The sequence below is a fragment of the Salvia hispanica genome, chromosome 1 (assembly GCF_023119035.1).
Source record: "Salvia hispanica cultivar TCC Black 2014 chromosome 1, UniMelb_Shisp_WGS_1.0, whole genome shotgun sequence".
NCBI lineage: Eukaryota > Viridiplantae > Streptophyta > Magnoliopsida > Lamiales > Lamiaceae > Salvia > Salvia hispanica.
In genome coordinates, this window is record NC_062965.1 from 18,934,902 (window position 1) to 18,951,105 (window position 16,204).

General features: G+C 35.6%; 1 protein-coding gene across 1 annotated transcript; it reads right to left on the reverse strand.

The window, feature by feature from the left end:
- Positions 1 to 139: 139 nt before the first annotated feature.
- LOC125201383 (DNA-directed RNA polymerase III subunit 2) lies at positions 140 to 13,003 on the reverse strand. Its single transcript, XM_048099469.1, has 38 exons — positions 12,867 to 13,003; positions 12,598 to 12,716; positions 12,408 to 12,489; positions 11,825 to 11,946; positions 11,613 to 11,705; positions 10,832 to 10,898; positions 10,658 to 10,748; positions 10,487 to 10,539; positions 10,317 to 10,381; positions 9,592 to 9,697; positions 9,396 to 9,506; positions 9,124 to 9,183; positions 8,622 to 8,657; positions 8,482 to 8,532; positions 8,278 to 8,376; positions 7,561 to 7,620; positions 7,388 to 7,480; positions 6,550 to 6,651; positions 6,347 to 6,457; positions 6,147 to 6,263; positions 5,246 to 5,362; positions 5,055 to 5,135; positions 4,692 to 4,796; positions 4,538 to 4,618; positions 4,323 to 4,454; positions 4,178 to 4,222; positions 3,066 to 3,143; positions 2,858 to 2,997; positions 2,659 to 2,749; positions 2,065 to 2,195; positions 1,847 to 1,982; positions 1,632 to 1,762; positions 1,371 to 1,496; positions 1,208 to 1,263; positions 985 to 1,055; positions 665 to 853; positions 437 to 565; positions 140 to 345 (listed from the first exon to the last, which is right to left on the reverse strand). The coding sequence occupies exons 2-38, from the start codon at positions 12,648 to 12,650 to the stop codon at positions 295 to 297; spliced, it is 3,462 nt and encodes a 1,153-aa protein (XP_047955426.1). The 5' UTR covers positions 12,651 to 12,716; positions 12,867 to 13,003; the 3' UTR covers positions 140 to 294.
- Positions 13,004 to 16,204: the final 3,201 nt, after the last annotated feature.

Genomic DNA, 16,204 nt, shown 5'->3' on the forward strand with positions numbered 1-16,204 from the left:
AACGTCGGTTTCCACCAAATTATGTTAAACCTTATGGACTGAATTAAATTTCAAAGAAACAATCATGACAGAAGATATGAAGAATACCTCCCAATTATTTAATGGCCGTATGTAAATAGAGCAAGCAAAACACTAAAAATAAGATCTCAAATCCCAAAATATGAACAAAAGAAACATAATTTAATCCTTCACTATTTCACAAAATTTATGAAAAGAAAAAACCCCTAAGGTCCAACACAAGGTATATTATCACCAAAACTATTATGTACAGTGTGACGCATGCGATGCCCACGTTCATACATCTGTTAGTTTCAAACGCGGGACGATGTTCATGGACTGTAGCTCCTGCCACATGCAAATACATTGTATTTATAAGTGTTGGATTCGATTCAAGATTATTCATAGTGAAGATTTACACAAAAACAAGCATTATTACCTGGAATAGAAGTTTGCAAGCATATGGCATTTTCATTGTGGATATATTCTCCCCATTCTTGCACATGGAACAGATACCCGTTTTGAGCTTCTCGTTGTAATACCCCATCAAGCCACACTTGCGGCATACCTGCATCACGAGTTGGCAAACGGTGTAACATAATTATTTTGATCACAGAATGATCAATAACAAACAAAATGTCATATAAGCTAAAGGCACAGAGCTTACCTGAACTTCGAAAGGATCACTCGAGAGCATCAAGCGCTCGTGTATTAACATACTCGCTCCATACGCAATCAAGCAATCACGCTCCATTTCACCCACCCTCAGACCTCCATTTTTACTCCTCCCTTCTGTGGGTTGTCTAGTCATCATAACACGTGGCCCATTACCTCGAGCATGCATTTTATCAAGGACCTTTCAAGCACAATAAACAGAATGTCATAAACAAACACTCAATCTAGTTAAACAATACACATAAATTTTCAAATATGTTATCCTTGATGATCTGTTTTTATATGCACACAATTTGAGAAAACAATCACTACCATGTGTTTCAACTTTTGGTAGTAGATGGGCCCCATGAAAATATATGCCTGCAGTGGCTCGCCGGTGATGCCTGTAAAAGAAATATAAGACTAACATTCACCAAAGCAACTCAAGTACGTAGTTTCCTGCCTCCAAACAAGTTGCAACACAATACATGTATCGATTAGATAAAGTCGTATGAGATGGTTCTTTCACTTAAGTAAAACTGTACAATAGAAAAACCTGAGTAGAGAAAGTCCTTCCCGTTGTAGCTGAAACCATGCTTCACAAGGGTTTCACTGATAAATTAGAAAAGGTTAGTGAACAAGAGAAAAATGAATAAAAATGCTGACATCTGAAGATAAGCAAAAAAACGGAGGTCTAATAGGTAAGCAGCATTTTGTACCTTATAGTCTCAACTTTATCTGCGTGACCACTAGGCTCCCCAAATGCACTGCCATAGTGAAACCTACCACAAGAAACGCCAGCCTTGCTACCAAGAAGTTCTATCATCTTCCCAACAGTCATACGGCTGATAGTACACAGCATAATAATGTAGATTATTACATCGTTAGAGACTGATTTTCTATCACCAAGCTATCTAAAACAAGATAATCACAATATACAGTGTAGGATTTAAGAGCTCAAGCAGATAGTAGTTTCGTACCTAGGAAATCCATGAGGATTCATGATTAAATCTGGACATACTCCACGTTCAGAAAATGGGAAATCTTCCTGCTGAACAATGGTGCCACAAACTCCTTTTTGTCCATGACGGCTACTAAACTTGTCACCAACCTATGTAAAAGATTTTTTATTTAGTGAAGATACTTGAAAGCACTTGAGATTTAAAAAATCATCAATCCAGAAATATTTTACTACCTCTGGCCTACGAGTAGAACGAATCATATATTTGATACATAAGTTGCTATTCTTGTCAGTGCAGAGTGCCACTCTATCAACGACAGCTGTATCTCCTTCAGTACCTTTGTAATATTGTTTACTTGACTTATATTGACTGAAATTACCAATATGCAAAATAAGTTTGCAGGTTTCTACTGAAGAAATCATGACATATTGACTGAGAGATAAGAATAGACCTATCCTTAAGCTTTACGGTGTTGCTGATACTGCCTCCGCTTTTTGTGTCTATGGGGGACTGCCTGTTGATATAGATATCACGGTGACGAATTATTTCTCCAGGAGATGCTAATCCATCATCATCCAAAATCTGCACAAGAAGAATATGAACTGAAGTCGGAAAAATATCATGAACTGCTACTGAATCGGTGTGATTAAGATAAAGTCCCTTAAGCTCTCAAACCACAGAACATACTATGTGTGATTAGTTTAATTAACTATGGGACTACTAGCATCCTAACCATGCTCAGTCCCATTTATTTCCGGCACGGGTTTTAACAAATGTTAAAAAAAAGTGGGTGGAAGAAAGTAAGTGGAATATGGGTCCCACTTGTATATTAGTTTTAAATGATATGTGAGTGGAATGAGTTAGTGAAATGTGGGACCTCTTCACCATTTATATTAATTATGAACCGGGACTCCTATTCGCGGACGGACCAAATGGAAAAACGGGACTCCTATTCGCGGACGGAGGGAGTATAAAGCATATAGCATTAACCAACTTTCGTATTCTGTAGTTCAATTTACAGAGCAATCATCATTTGACGTTATACCTGTGTTTGTTCAGCATCATGTCCATCTCTTTGGGGTCTAATAATGCGATCAGAGGTGCCATTTGCATACTTCTGGTTAATTGCTACCAGTCTGTTGGCCAGAACACATTCCAAACATATATCAGAATTGTCTACACAAAGCACAGGAAATACACTTTCAACTGATAGCTAAAAATTAATTATGGAGATGCGCACGTACTTTTTCATTACAATGCATCGACCAAAACCACGATCCAATGATGACTTATTCATAACAATTGCATCCTCTATGTCATATCCACTATAGCTCATAACTGCAACAGTAGCATTCTGTCCAGCTCCTAGTTTATCATAGGAGACCTGAGAAGAAATCATTAGTTGTGTGCTCATGACTTCCATATTACAAAAGGCAAATAGGATCCACTAACCAGCTCAATTGTTCGTGTAGTTAGTAATGGCCGTTGTGGATAAACTAAGAGGTAGATTAAACTGTCAAACCTACACAACTGCAAAGACAAACAATTTCAAGATAGGTTGGAGAAGAGAGGACACATAAATCAGGAAGATAGCTCACTGAAAATGTACAGAAACAGAAAAAAAAAAAAACTAAAATGTCAAATGAATACTAGTATTAATCAGGAATTCTGACTAATGGTAAAACTTAGAAATACTCCACATGTCCGTGATTAGGAGTCCCGGTTGAGTTCGACACATGTTTTCAGAAATATAAAGGAAAATGGGTGGAAAAAGATAGTGGAATGTGGGTCCCATATTTATATGTAGTATTGGTGAGTCTAATGAGTTAGTAGAATGTGGGACCTATATACTATTTTTTATAGTAAAAGTGAACCGGGACTCCTAATTGCGGAGGGAACGAAATGGCAAAATGGGACTCCTAATGGCGGATGGAGGGAGTATATCGTTAAGCAAAAGATCATGATGAAGTGTGTGCTGAAATGCAAAAAATCAGGATTTAAATTATATTGGACAGCAGGAGTCAGTAGAATACATGCTCGGCAGAATGCCCTTGTTTCCTTGCATTAATTTATGAAAAACATGTGTTTGAGAGGTCGAGAACAATTTTCTACTTTTTGAGCAAACAAGGAAACTGTCATAAATCTCATAGTAACACTAGTCAAACATATATTTGGCACTATCATAGAATCAAAAGTAATAGCGGGTGTTGTCTAAAATATAGTAGCAAAAGTTCAACGTGTGGAAATCTTCTCTAGTCCATAGATCACAGACCAATTTAAGCCATATACAAGCAGTTTGGAGACCATGTTGTTACACAAGCAGAAATTGTATTCTACTCACTTATTTCATTTTCTAGAACAAGCACCAGTAAATCTGAGCATGACAAGTTTCAAGTAACCAACAACATCCATCAAGAATCTGGCCATTATGTGCCAAAATAACAAAAAAGAGAAAGCTATGTATATTCTATAAAGCAGTCAAAACACTAAATCCCCAAAAATTTAAAGTTCAAACAAATACTATACAGCTTAACTAACAAGACGAGTCATGTTAAGTAACTTGCCTGATTATATGCAATATTGCCCATAGCTTGTTTCCCCATAGCACACTTCAAATGTAACAATGCACAGAATTATTAGATAGGAAACTTGGGGAAGTTCAAGGTACGAAAGAACGAACGAACAAAAGAAAGAAAGAAAGAAAAGTACCTGATATGTATTTCTTGGTGACTGGTTATGATGAGGATAAGGTATCAACCCGGCAATCACGCCCAATATGGTAAAAGGCTCTATTTCAATATGGGTCGTTTCTTCTCTAGCATTCTCTTCATATAAGGCGATCTAACAATGATGTATAAGTAAGACAAGCTATGATGGGGAATCTAATAACTAAACAAGTCTAATAACAAGAGACAGGTGCGAACCAAAGCATTGTTCTCCTCATTTACATCAAGGTATTCAATCAAGCCTTCTTTCAGGAAACTCTGAAAGTTGCGGACTCCATCCTTCATGCAAACAAATTTTTCAGCTCAGTGGTCGAAGTCATATAAGAAAAATACAGAACATCGTTAGTGTTACCCTCAGCTCTTTCATATGGTGCTCCTTAATTCTTGATACACCTTTGTCGGCAATTACAAGTGGACGACAAACACGACTACCATCGGAAGCAAGGTAAACACAGCGCTGCAAGAGCATATATTCTATTGATCACAAGGCAGTAATTGTTAAAATTTGGTGCGGTTAAACTTTTTCATATGAGATCAACACATGAGAAATCTCTAGCACATTCTGGGAGCAACTGCTCCAAAATAAGTAAAGAGTGAAACAAGTACTGATTTTGAGGTTTAAGATCAATGTTGAAATACAACTGACAGCTAAATCAACGTCAGGATGCTGAGTTCTCGTGTATATTAATTTGGATTCAAAAGGATAAAGACTAACCTGTTTTTCATTAACGAAAATGCTTACAAACTCGCCAATTTTCCCAGCCCTTCGCAGTTTTCTCATTGAATTGGCGAATGTCTGATAAAGAGAGTGAATATTAAAAATGAACACCAAAAGACAAGAAAAGATTATGACAATATGTGTAGTTGAACATAGAATAAAAGGACTTTTTGCTTGTAGAATCATACTTGTGGCATTTTGTGCTTGCCAAGAATAAGTCCATTGAACATAACTAAATACGAATCTGGCATGTGAAGTTCTTCGGCAGAGAGCAATTCCAAATCTTCCACCCCAAGAGCGTAGCACTATCACATGAACATGCATGTGTTATCAAGTCACGGCACCATCATAATAGTTTGGAACATAAAGCACTATCACATAAAGCCAACAATATGATTTGCAATGAGCTTAGTTGCCAATTTGAAGGGTGAAAACAAAAGCATGTAAAGAAGACATACATTTTTGACTTGCAAATTAGTGTGTGTCTCTTACTTATCAAATCCTTCATTTTCACTCTCTTTAACCCAAAAATTAGATCACAGTCATGCTTTTCTCCTTTTATTTTGAAGTATGTTCTAATTAGAGACTTAGAGCAAGAGTCTTTCTCCACTGCCCAGGAAGAGAGGATAAAAGAGAATAATTGAAGCAAAACTGTTCAGTTTGTGTTGATATATTCTGCATGCATTATAGTAACTACGTACAAGTAACAAATTTCAAATCAATAGATATACTTGATAGAAATGATAGAGACATCTGCCTAAAGTATAGCTTAAATTAGAATTTTTATCTCTGTAAAACTAATATCTGATAACTCTAGGTTCTGTCACCATATAGTTTGCTAAGTTTAGGATAGTAGTGCTAGCCTAGTTTTCAGAATCAAAATTCCCTCAATCAATGACAGATCAAAATGCAAGACACTTTATAAGTCGGGGACTGTAGATACCCCTAGTTCTAATAAATTATTTCACGTGTAACGTGCCAAAGGATAATTATCCGTGATTGTTTAGGTGGGCGAGGGGCCTGAAAATGATGTGACTTTGACAACAATAAACTCCAAGCTGAATCTCAGGTCAAGTTAATGCTGAGTACCAGAGCAATGAGAGGGCGCTCATCTTCATCAGTTGTAACATGCGCCATCAGTGCCAGATTTTTCACCAACCCACAAGATTCACCTTCTGGAGTATCACAAGGGCACAACATTCCCCACTGCAGATGAAGTTGTTCGGTGTCTCAAACAATATATTAAATGATTAAAATAAATAATGACTCTGAGAATGTTATCAGTTCACCTGACTAGGCTGTAAAGCTCTAGGGCCGCTGACTTTTCTAGATTTTTCAAACTGTGGAGCGATCCTTGTCATGTGCCCTACAGTTCCTATGTATGAGAGTCTACCTAAAACCTGTAAAAGCAAGCAAAAGAAACAAAGAAATTGATAATAATAATTACAATCACTTGAGAGGAAGATGGATAAACATCCAATGTTATACACACCTGTGACATGCCTTTCCTGTTCATCCTGAATCTTTTGATATCCCAATTTCCGGTAGAGAGAGCTCTTTCTAAACCATTAGTAATGCAGTCATTCCTTATATGCTGGAAGCACGCAACAAATTACCAAATGAATGAAAGAGGAATGAGGTTCAGATGTGTACTTTGTTGTAGTAATTGTGGACATACATAATGATAATTACAGTAAGAAGTTTTCCTTAATAGAAAGAAGCAGAACAGACATTTACGGAAAATGGAGCGATTGTAATAAGAAATCTTCCAACTGGTAAAGGGATAGTAGAGAGACAGGAGAGAGATTGCTAAGTCTGCCAAACAGAAGAAAGTGAAAAAGGGAATGCAGTGCACAACAAGGGAGGAAGAAGTGAGATTTTTTACTTCAAGTAGTAGTGGGTAGCTACCTTACAAAGACGGGTTTTTCTAACTTGCTGTCTGGGGTTTAATGGTCCCCACCCACACCCCCCCTGTAAACATACCAAATGGGATGGAGGAATTGGGTCCACTGCTCTAGAAAAGATAAAACTGATCTAACAAAGATTGAGATCACTTACGGGAATACGGGTATCGTTATAAGATTACAGCATGATTTTCGCTTTGTTAATTATGGGCATGGCTTATAAGAGCAATATATGAGATATAGCATAATTGTGCGAATGAACACCAACAGTTGCCTAACTCGTGAAAGATTCATACCTCCTATTAAGGTATGAAAGAACATTAGATGCATATAATGGTTAGAAATTAGAAGTAAAGTAATACTCCAACATTTATGAATACCTTTCTACAATGTAATGATATCTTAACTAAAGCCATTAGGACAAACCTGGGAAATGTCAAACCGAGAAGTACGCGCTGTCTTATTTAGGAGGGCTTCAATCTTTTGTTGGGCCATTTCATTCATTGTCTTGAATAAGTCCTAGAATACAAATCAAAGAAAGAGATTACCAGATTTTATCATATAAGTGGAATATTTTAAAGATAAGACCACTTACATACCTCAAAAAGTAGTGCTAGCAATTGGCCAGATAGCTCCACTCTTTTATTGCCCACATAATCCTGGAATGAATGATGAACAAATGACAATGCTAAAAAATGGCACAAAGTGGTTCTTCTGAAGTACAGCGTACAATTGAACAATAATATAGAGGTTAAATTCCTTAAATATATTTCCGCTCCAACAAAACAAAGAAAAACAGAAAAGCAAGATGGTCTGAGTCCAGTCACTAACAATGTGTGATTACAAACAACTACATAAGAAATAGAAAAATCTTGATTGCTCCTCGGGGTTAGTTGGTTCTTTCTAAAGATTATCACAGAAAATAGCTCAAGAAGTCAGTAAGAAAATGTCCAAGGGAGTGCACAAGAAAGGTGGATAATATGAGAGCCTAAATATGCACTGATGTCTCCCAATCATGAAATGTTTGAGCAAAGATTGAATGTCCAATTCAGTAATCAGAATTTAAGTTAAAATACGAACTGAATAATTTGTTATTCCCCCAAACTAGTAGAACAGAAAATAGCCAGATCTTGTTGGCTACCAAGATTTCTTCTCTTGCTTCCAGGAATTTCATGGCAGTAACTAGGATACAATAACTTTGAATACACCCGAGCATTATTTTTGACAGCTTAAGTTAGTCAAAACCATAAGACAATAGATTGATGGTCATTATGTGAAGAAATACTAAGCTCAAGCAGTAAGGAAGGATAGAGTACCTTATCATCCAATGTATCCTTGTTTAATATTGCTTCAATCATGCGTCTCAGCATTACAGCAACATATATGCATTTTGGACGTAAATTGTTTTCATGCACCTGTGTGAGATGGGGTAGTTTGGGTTGGAGAGGTATGGAAGTGAGTGGGTCTCATATTAGTATATTTAATAAGTCAATGGCAAAAGAATATTCAAATGAACTTACAGGAACATTGGCAAGAAATGTTTCCTGAAGAATTTTTAGAGCACGCCCTTCCTGTATGGCAAAAGAAGAATCATAAAAGTGTTTAGAATCTAAAGAAAAAATTGTTGGCAGAAGTAGGATTATGATATGACTAAGCCAACCTTCACTATTGGTGTATAAAATTGGGACTTCTGAACCTACAACAGGAAACAATAACATTAGTGCTAAATATCGAGATAATATTCAATATTATAAATATCTATCTACAACTCTAGACTGAGCCACCAGCTAGATGAACCGCTAAGAATAGAGCAATTAAGGTGTGTCAAGGCAATTCACATAGTGATATTCATCTCGTTATGTTTTAACCTCTAGTAGCTACCCAAAGGTTCTCCCAAATATCTCAAAAAAAGAAAAGGCTCATCAAAAGAATAAAAAGTCATTGCATCGGAATAGCTTATAGTATAGCTTCATCAAGAGCTTTATGTTGCAAACATAATTCAAATGAAATGATCAATCTAGACATTGGCAGTTTCGTACTCTAATTAATTCATATAATTGCTTGATTATCTTTATATAGCAATAGCCTATCAGTTCAAATTTTTCTCTTCTCAGTTATTTGGAAAAAGAAAAGAAACAAGTGAACATTTCAGTGATCAAAACCTTTCGGTCAAGAAATTCCAGGGCCTGAGATTGTGTATGTACACCTTCCTTCACACTATCCTGGAATCAAGACAAGATACTTATGTAAGTACATATTCAGACTGTAGACAGTACAAACAACATTACTCTGGAGCTTATCTTAGCAGTTAAGGCTCTCGTAAAGCCAATTTCTGTTGCATTGGAAACAATCCAGGCTCTCGTTTAAGAGGTCCATTGGAGTTTTATTAAGCAAAGAAAGAACAAAATTATCAGAAGAGTACTTCAGTCTATACCTCGATCGAAGGCAATAGCAATTCACTGTATCGAGGGTCTCTTCCAATCATCTGGACAACCTCCTGATCACTTTCCATACCCATAGCTTTCAGGACTATCATAATGGGAACCTACAATTATGATCAGGAAATAGGAAGTGCAACAATCAATAAGATCCAGATATTTCAAATGCAACATTCAAAGAGTAATGCCAACCTTGCTTGTAAACCCATTCAGGTGAAGATATATCTTCTCTTTCTCAATCCTTATGACAGTCTTACTTTTTCTGGTCTCCGAACTGCTTGTAACAGATGCTTGCACACTGAAATGAAAAGGACCTAGGAATTCAGTCAGAGAACGCAACAATCACAAGATGGAAATCAAAGTTATCACAAAGCTAAGTTATTCTGATTTTCTTGTCTTTTGAATTTCCTTAATCCAGCCACCAGGTTATGTGATCTCATTTAACTATTTTTTTAGAACATCCAACAATAAAGTCCTCATAATAACAAATTACTTCAAAATATGTGATTGTAATTAGTCAATGCCATTAACAAGCACTGAGAACTATGCTGATTTCTGTGGAAGAAGCTAAGAGCAGTCCGCAGCCAAGATCTATTTCCCTTTGCAACTTGTCTGCTTTCGTCTCAAGTATATGATAAAAAGGGTGGAACAGATGGATATCAAATTTTATTCCATATATGATTCAATGAAATGGATTTTCTTGTACGACTGACGGAATTGAGCATGTTGCTCATTCCCCAATATACAGGGACTCTTCTAGCTATTATACCAGTGTAAACTTCTTAGGGAATCTGAATTCTGAAACATTATGCTTATTGCTTTTAACAACTACAGTATGCATTTATAAACTGCCCGTGCTTTAAGAAAGATAAACATCAAACATTTCACCATCCCCTCTCAAAAAAAAAACATCTCACCATCCTTTTTGATCAGTATCAATGATTATTCTGTTCTTTGAAAGTTGTTCTTGCATCAAAATCACCTGAAAGAATAGATGGAATATAAACACAGTTCACAATTTGATGATCTTAGAAAAATATCTTGGGCATCAAAATAGAAATGCCATGATGTGATACATAAATGTCACCTTCTCTGTCCCTTTAACTATGAAATATCCTCCAGGATCAAGTGGGCATTCACCTGAGAAACAGATGCAGACAAGCAAAGAAGTAAAGAAAATAGTTCTAGCTCTTGGATATAATATGAATTTTGAAATAAATAAATAAAAATCAAATCGCGAAACCATAGGATATTATACCATATCTGGCAAGTTCTTCTTCATCCCTCTCATACAATACACAACAGGAACTTTTTAGCATGATAGGCAATCTCCCAATAATGACATTATTCTGTAAAATGTAGCATAAATAGTTAGTGTGCATATACCATTGATCCAAAAATCACATTTCACAATAATAAAGCGTGAAATCACCTTCGATTGAACCCTTTCATTTGCACCATTCGAATACTCTATGTTCACGTATATTGGAGCTGCATAGCTGACAAAATAAAGAAAAAATACATAAGTTGAGAATTGTTGTGTGTTCTAATGACAATTGGCTTTTAAGTTTGTGAAAAAGCATATCAAAAGAATGACTTAAGCTAGCTCCCTAGATTATTGAAAGGTGTCTAGAAGATGAAATGATAGAGCAGAGAATCTTGGGTGCTACGTTTAAGTTGCATAAGAGCAGTTAATAGTGCACATGACTATGTCGCAGCAACGAAAAGGTAGCTTCGAGGTGTAATAGTTGAGTAGTTGAGTTTTGCATACAGAAACTTCTACTTCATATTTTCTGCATAAACTTTAGTGATGAGCTACAAGCTGAATACCAAAAGGAATAACGTGATAACTAGTTCTTTGTTACTAATAACAAACCTATCACTGTCAATTGTCATAATTTATAAACATGCAATTTCCCAAAAGTTCCGTACTGGGACAAACCTTTTCGATTACGTTGCAAGATAAAAAAGTAGAAGCAACTTTGAGAAGATGCATATACCTATCAGCATTTGATAAACATCAAACCATCTTTCATATAAGCACAAAATCTTATGTTTTATCATGTCTTCTTTCAATAAAAATGGGGTGGGGTGTTTTAAGACTCATTAAGCTATTTAACGGGCATGTCAAAAATTGAAAGTTAACACTTATTGATAACTTTATCTTCACTCTATCAGATATGAGGTAGAAAATTGTGACGAATGGGACTCACGTGATGTCGTACAGACGACACTTCTGGGGGGTAAGGTTATCAGTGACAGAGTCACTCATCAGTGATGGTTCACCAACTCTTACTTCTTTGTATCTGCAACAAAGTTAATAGTAAAAGGTTGTTATTATGTAAAGAACAACAAACTTTAGTAAATCTATGTCCTGATATGCATATCTCCTTGCAAATAAAACTACCAATATAAACTTATTCACCTCAAAAAAATATTTTGGTCTCGGCTATGGGTGATGAGATTATTGGCTTGAACAATCTTCTTTATCCCAATCCGTGCAAAGAAATTAAAGGAATCCAAATGTTGTTTGACGAGACCTCTCACCTACATAAAAACATAAACCAGCAGCCGAAACATAGTGAAGATATAATTCATTCAAAAGTAATTTAACGAGTCGAAATGTTGTTTTACGAGCCGTCTCACATGGAATTAGCAATAATTCCCCCTCCCCTCCTCCCCGGTTATTTATCATTTTATCATCATCCTAATCGTATCAGGTTCTTATGCAGAGCTAATACAAAACAATTATAAACAAAACAAGTGATACCCTATGAGATGCATGAACAAGAAGAAGAAGAAGAAGAAGAAATAAAGGATATTCGGAAACATTTTCAACCGGAGGAATCATCAATAAATTGAACAGCAGATCACTATAAAGTAAAAAAACAAATACTTTCACCTATTTTATATGAACCAATGTCCCATACACTTGACTTCCTCATACAATTAGGAAAAAAATATTATAAGCACAGCAATTACAAACATAAACAATGAAAAGATCATACCTTCAAAAACTCGGGGACTAATTTGAACTTGTCCACGGCCTTCTTCACCGGGGCAGCAAGAGCTTGTTTGTCGATATTCAGTCTACTTACACAAATTAAAGTGATCATAATATTGAAAAACGGCCATCTTTGTATATCAATTGCCTATATAAATTAGGCATATTTACATATACTGCCTGAATATGCATACCCTTTCTCATGTAAACCATTGAACAAATCAGCATCGTCTTCTCTCACTACCATCTTGTACTTCTCAGGGTGAATCTACGCTTGAATTTGAAGCTTGAAATCGCCTCCAATTGTGGAAATCTATACGAATATACAAATATAAAGAGTGTTTAGGGACTATTTTGAGCAATTCCATTGAGCTAAATTTTGGAGGGAAAGACTATAAATTCTTCTAATTACGAGAATAATGTGTTAAGTATTCCTGCAAACAAACAATGATCACGTAGTAACCTTCACTGCTGGACGAGCTGACGTGTGTAGAGGGCGGCGGCGGAGGTGAGAGAGTAGGAGAGGGAGGGGAGGGTTTCGCCGGGAAAGGGGAGAGAAGAGGTATATGGAGGCGTGGCTTTCATCAGTTTGGGCTTTTACAAATCTAACTCTTTTTTATTTAAGTAAATAATTTAGGTGTAGTAATTTATTTTAGTACTCCTCGGTAGAAATTAATTAAAGTTTTTATTTATAAATGAATTAATTTAGTTTTGTTAGATATACAAGTTGATTAATTTATGTATATAGTTATATATAGTTAAAATTTAAGTTTTTTTTTTCTTTGAGATAATATATTTTTGTTTAAGATTTTAATCCATGTATCTTGTTTTATGAATTCCAAAATCTTGAAACGTGAGTATATATTGTTATGTATTGAATTTAAATTTGGCAAAGACGAATGTATTGACTGTGAATACTTTGGTACTTGATTGGTGTTGTAGATAATATCAAGTTATTGTGAAAATTCACCTGAGCCGTACAATATTGCACGGATTCATAAATTTTAAAATTAGGTTGTAAAATTTACAAACTTTGTTCGTGTTTTGGACTTCCCACAATTGAAAATCAATACATTCATCTTAGAGGAGAAAATTCGAAACTCAAACATAAATTTCTGTCTTAAACGAGATAATATTTAGATGTTGACCCTAATTTTATTTGGAATGAGATTTCAGTGCAAATTTTATACTACTTCTACTTAAAAGTGGCAGTTTATTGAAGTTACCATAACATCCTTTTTGGAGGGAAAATAGAAGCTAACTGTGCAATTATTTTTTTTTCACAAATGTTGCCATTTTTGATGAGTGGTTTATGAATTTACTGTGTAGACTCTAGAGCTATGTTATAAAAAATGGTCCAACCAAATGTAAACTTTTTGAAGAAGATTTAAAACACTTTTAAATAATTAAAAGTGGCAGTTTGTTGAAATTACCATAACACCCTTTTTGGAGGGAAAAATGGAAGCTGACTGTGTAATTATTTTTTTTCCCACAAATGTTACCATTTTTGATGAGTGGTTTATGACTTTACTGTATAGACTCTAGAGCTATGTTAAAAATAATAGGATAAAAAATGGTGCAACCAAATGTAAATTTTTTGAAGAAGATTTAAAACATTTTTAAATAGTTGCACTAGAATCTGGATTTTGTGGACTGATTTTATTTTATGATTGATTGCAGTATAATAGGTGAGGTTCTGCTTGGAATCCGGCGACGACTCCAGCGACAGCAAGCGGGTGAGACGGCGAGAGAGATGCCGGAGATGAAGAGGAAGTGACAGCGATGCTACTGTCCAGTGAGGGATAAAGGTAAAATCTTTAGAGCACCTAACGACCAAAACATAAGTTATAAACTAGAACTCTTGAAAACATGACTTAAAATTACAGAAAAATACCTCACACGGGCGACGACGCTGGCGTGAATGGAGACGAAACGGTTGACGGCGGTGAGTCTAGCCGTTGAATGCAGTGGCGACAGTGACGTCAACAGCGGTGGTGGCGTGAGACCGTGAGAGAGACGTGAGAAAAAAAACGAGAAGAAGAAAGGGAGAGGAAGGAGAAAAACGGGCGAGGCGGGCGGCGGTGGCAACGGCGACGGAAAGAGAGATGAGAACAGGAGAGGGCGATTGTTGGCCGATGGAGTCGCCGTAGCTCACCACAGCTAGGCTGGCGTGTGAGGGCGGCTAGGCAGCGACACGACGGGTGACGAAGGCGGCAAGGCTGAGGACGGCGGGGAACGACAACTGGGCGAGCTTTGAGGTGTGGCGAGTATGGAGGAAGCAAGTGGGCGGTGGACGGCGAGGCAAGCGGAGAGAGGCAGGCGGGGCCGGTAGCGGCGCATGGCAGGGCGGAAGGAGTTGGATACCGTTGAGGGAGAGAGAGAAATGAGGCGTTCAAGTTGTAAGGTTATTCGGAACAGACTATTCGGATTGTGATTTTTCGACCCTAACCCATCGGGGTAATCGGCCAAAATATTCAACAATGCTTGGTTCCAATTTTTATTTAATTAAAACTTATAATTCATTTCCACTGCTTCTCATTGATAAATTAATTGGATTACTTACTCTTCTTTATTTTATAAACAATATAATTATTACTATAATGATAACACAATTATTGTACTCCTTCCATCTCATGCTACTCGTACATTTTCTTTTTGAATCGTAAATTAAGAATGGAGTAATCAGTGTAATTAAATTAATAATTTAAGTGTAATAAGGGAACACTTTATAAGAGACGGGTAATTATACCATTCATACAAAATATTTCATCAATGTTTCAATTAATACAAAAAATTTTAAGTTATCACATGTCATACAAAAAGTTTAATTAGTGCTTAAAATTAGTACATTCCGTTAAAAATCATTAACACCGTTACTTTATCTTATTTTTCATCTTATTCACTCTAAAATTATCATCTAAAAATATGATTAGAATAGATAAGTATTTTCATGAGGAATTTGCATAACGAAATTGGGGTGGAAGAAGGTCATTTCGGTGCTGCAAGTCATCCAAAAACTAGCTACTATAGTTGCAGCAGCACGTCCATTTTTATTTTACTATTTTTTAGAGAAAGAGATTGAATCTATGTGTGTTTGTCTGTGAAAAAAAAAGGCTAAAACCAATTAAGAATAGGATAAAGGAAATAGAAAAAATTACATGGTTAGCTAGAAGAAGATGAATCATTCACTAAAATATATAGTATAATATATGGCTTATATACGTTATCAAAGATAAGGTGGAATTGTTTGTGCATGCGTTCAGTTAGGGAGGATGAAAAATTCGTTGAAAATTATTTATATAGATTAGCTACAATTATTTGCACATTTGCTGTGTGATAAGATGCCTATATGGCAATGCACGAGATATTATTTGAAGAAATAATACCAGTAAGAAATAATTTTGGAAAGAATAGCATAAAAAATAAAATAAAAGTAACGGTGTTAGTGGTTTTTTAACGGAATGTACTAATTTGAAATACTAGTCAATTTTTTTGTATGATATATACTAACTTAAAACTGTTTGTACTAATTTGAAACATTTGTTAAATATTTTGTATGTATAGTGTAATTATCCCTATAAGAGACACTTAATTAACTATAATATTTAAATTAAATACGATAATTCTTATTTAAAATAGAAATAGTGCAAATAGTTTAAAACGAGGGAAAAAAGAAGAAGAAAAGAGCGAATAGCAATGACAGAAGAAGTATAAAATAATAATAATTTTTTAAATAAATCTCATGAACCTTGAAAAAGAATAATTTTAAAATTAATGTATTCTAAAAATATAATCATAAAT

Coding starts and splice junctions, on each gene's coding strand:
- LOC125201383 (XM_048099469.1), bottom strand. CDS start 12,650: ATGGTAGTGAGAGAAGACGATGCTGATTTGTTCAATGGTTTACATGAG. Junction 2,998..3,065: donor CTACACGAACAATTGAGCTG/GTTAGTGGATCC, acceptor ATTTCTTCTCAG/GTCTCCTATGATAAACTAGG. Junction 1,497..1,631: donor AATCCTCATGGATTTCCTAG/GTACGAAACTAC, acceptor GTGTACTATCAG/CCGTATGACTGTTGGGAAGA.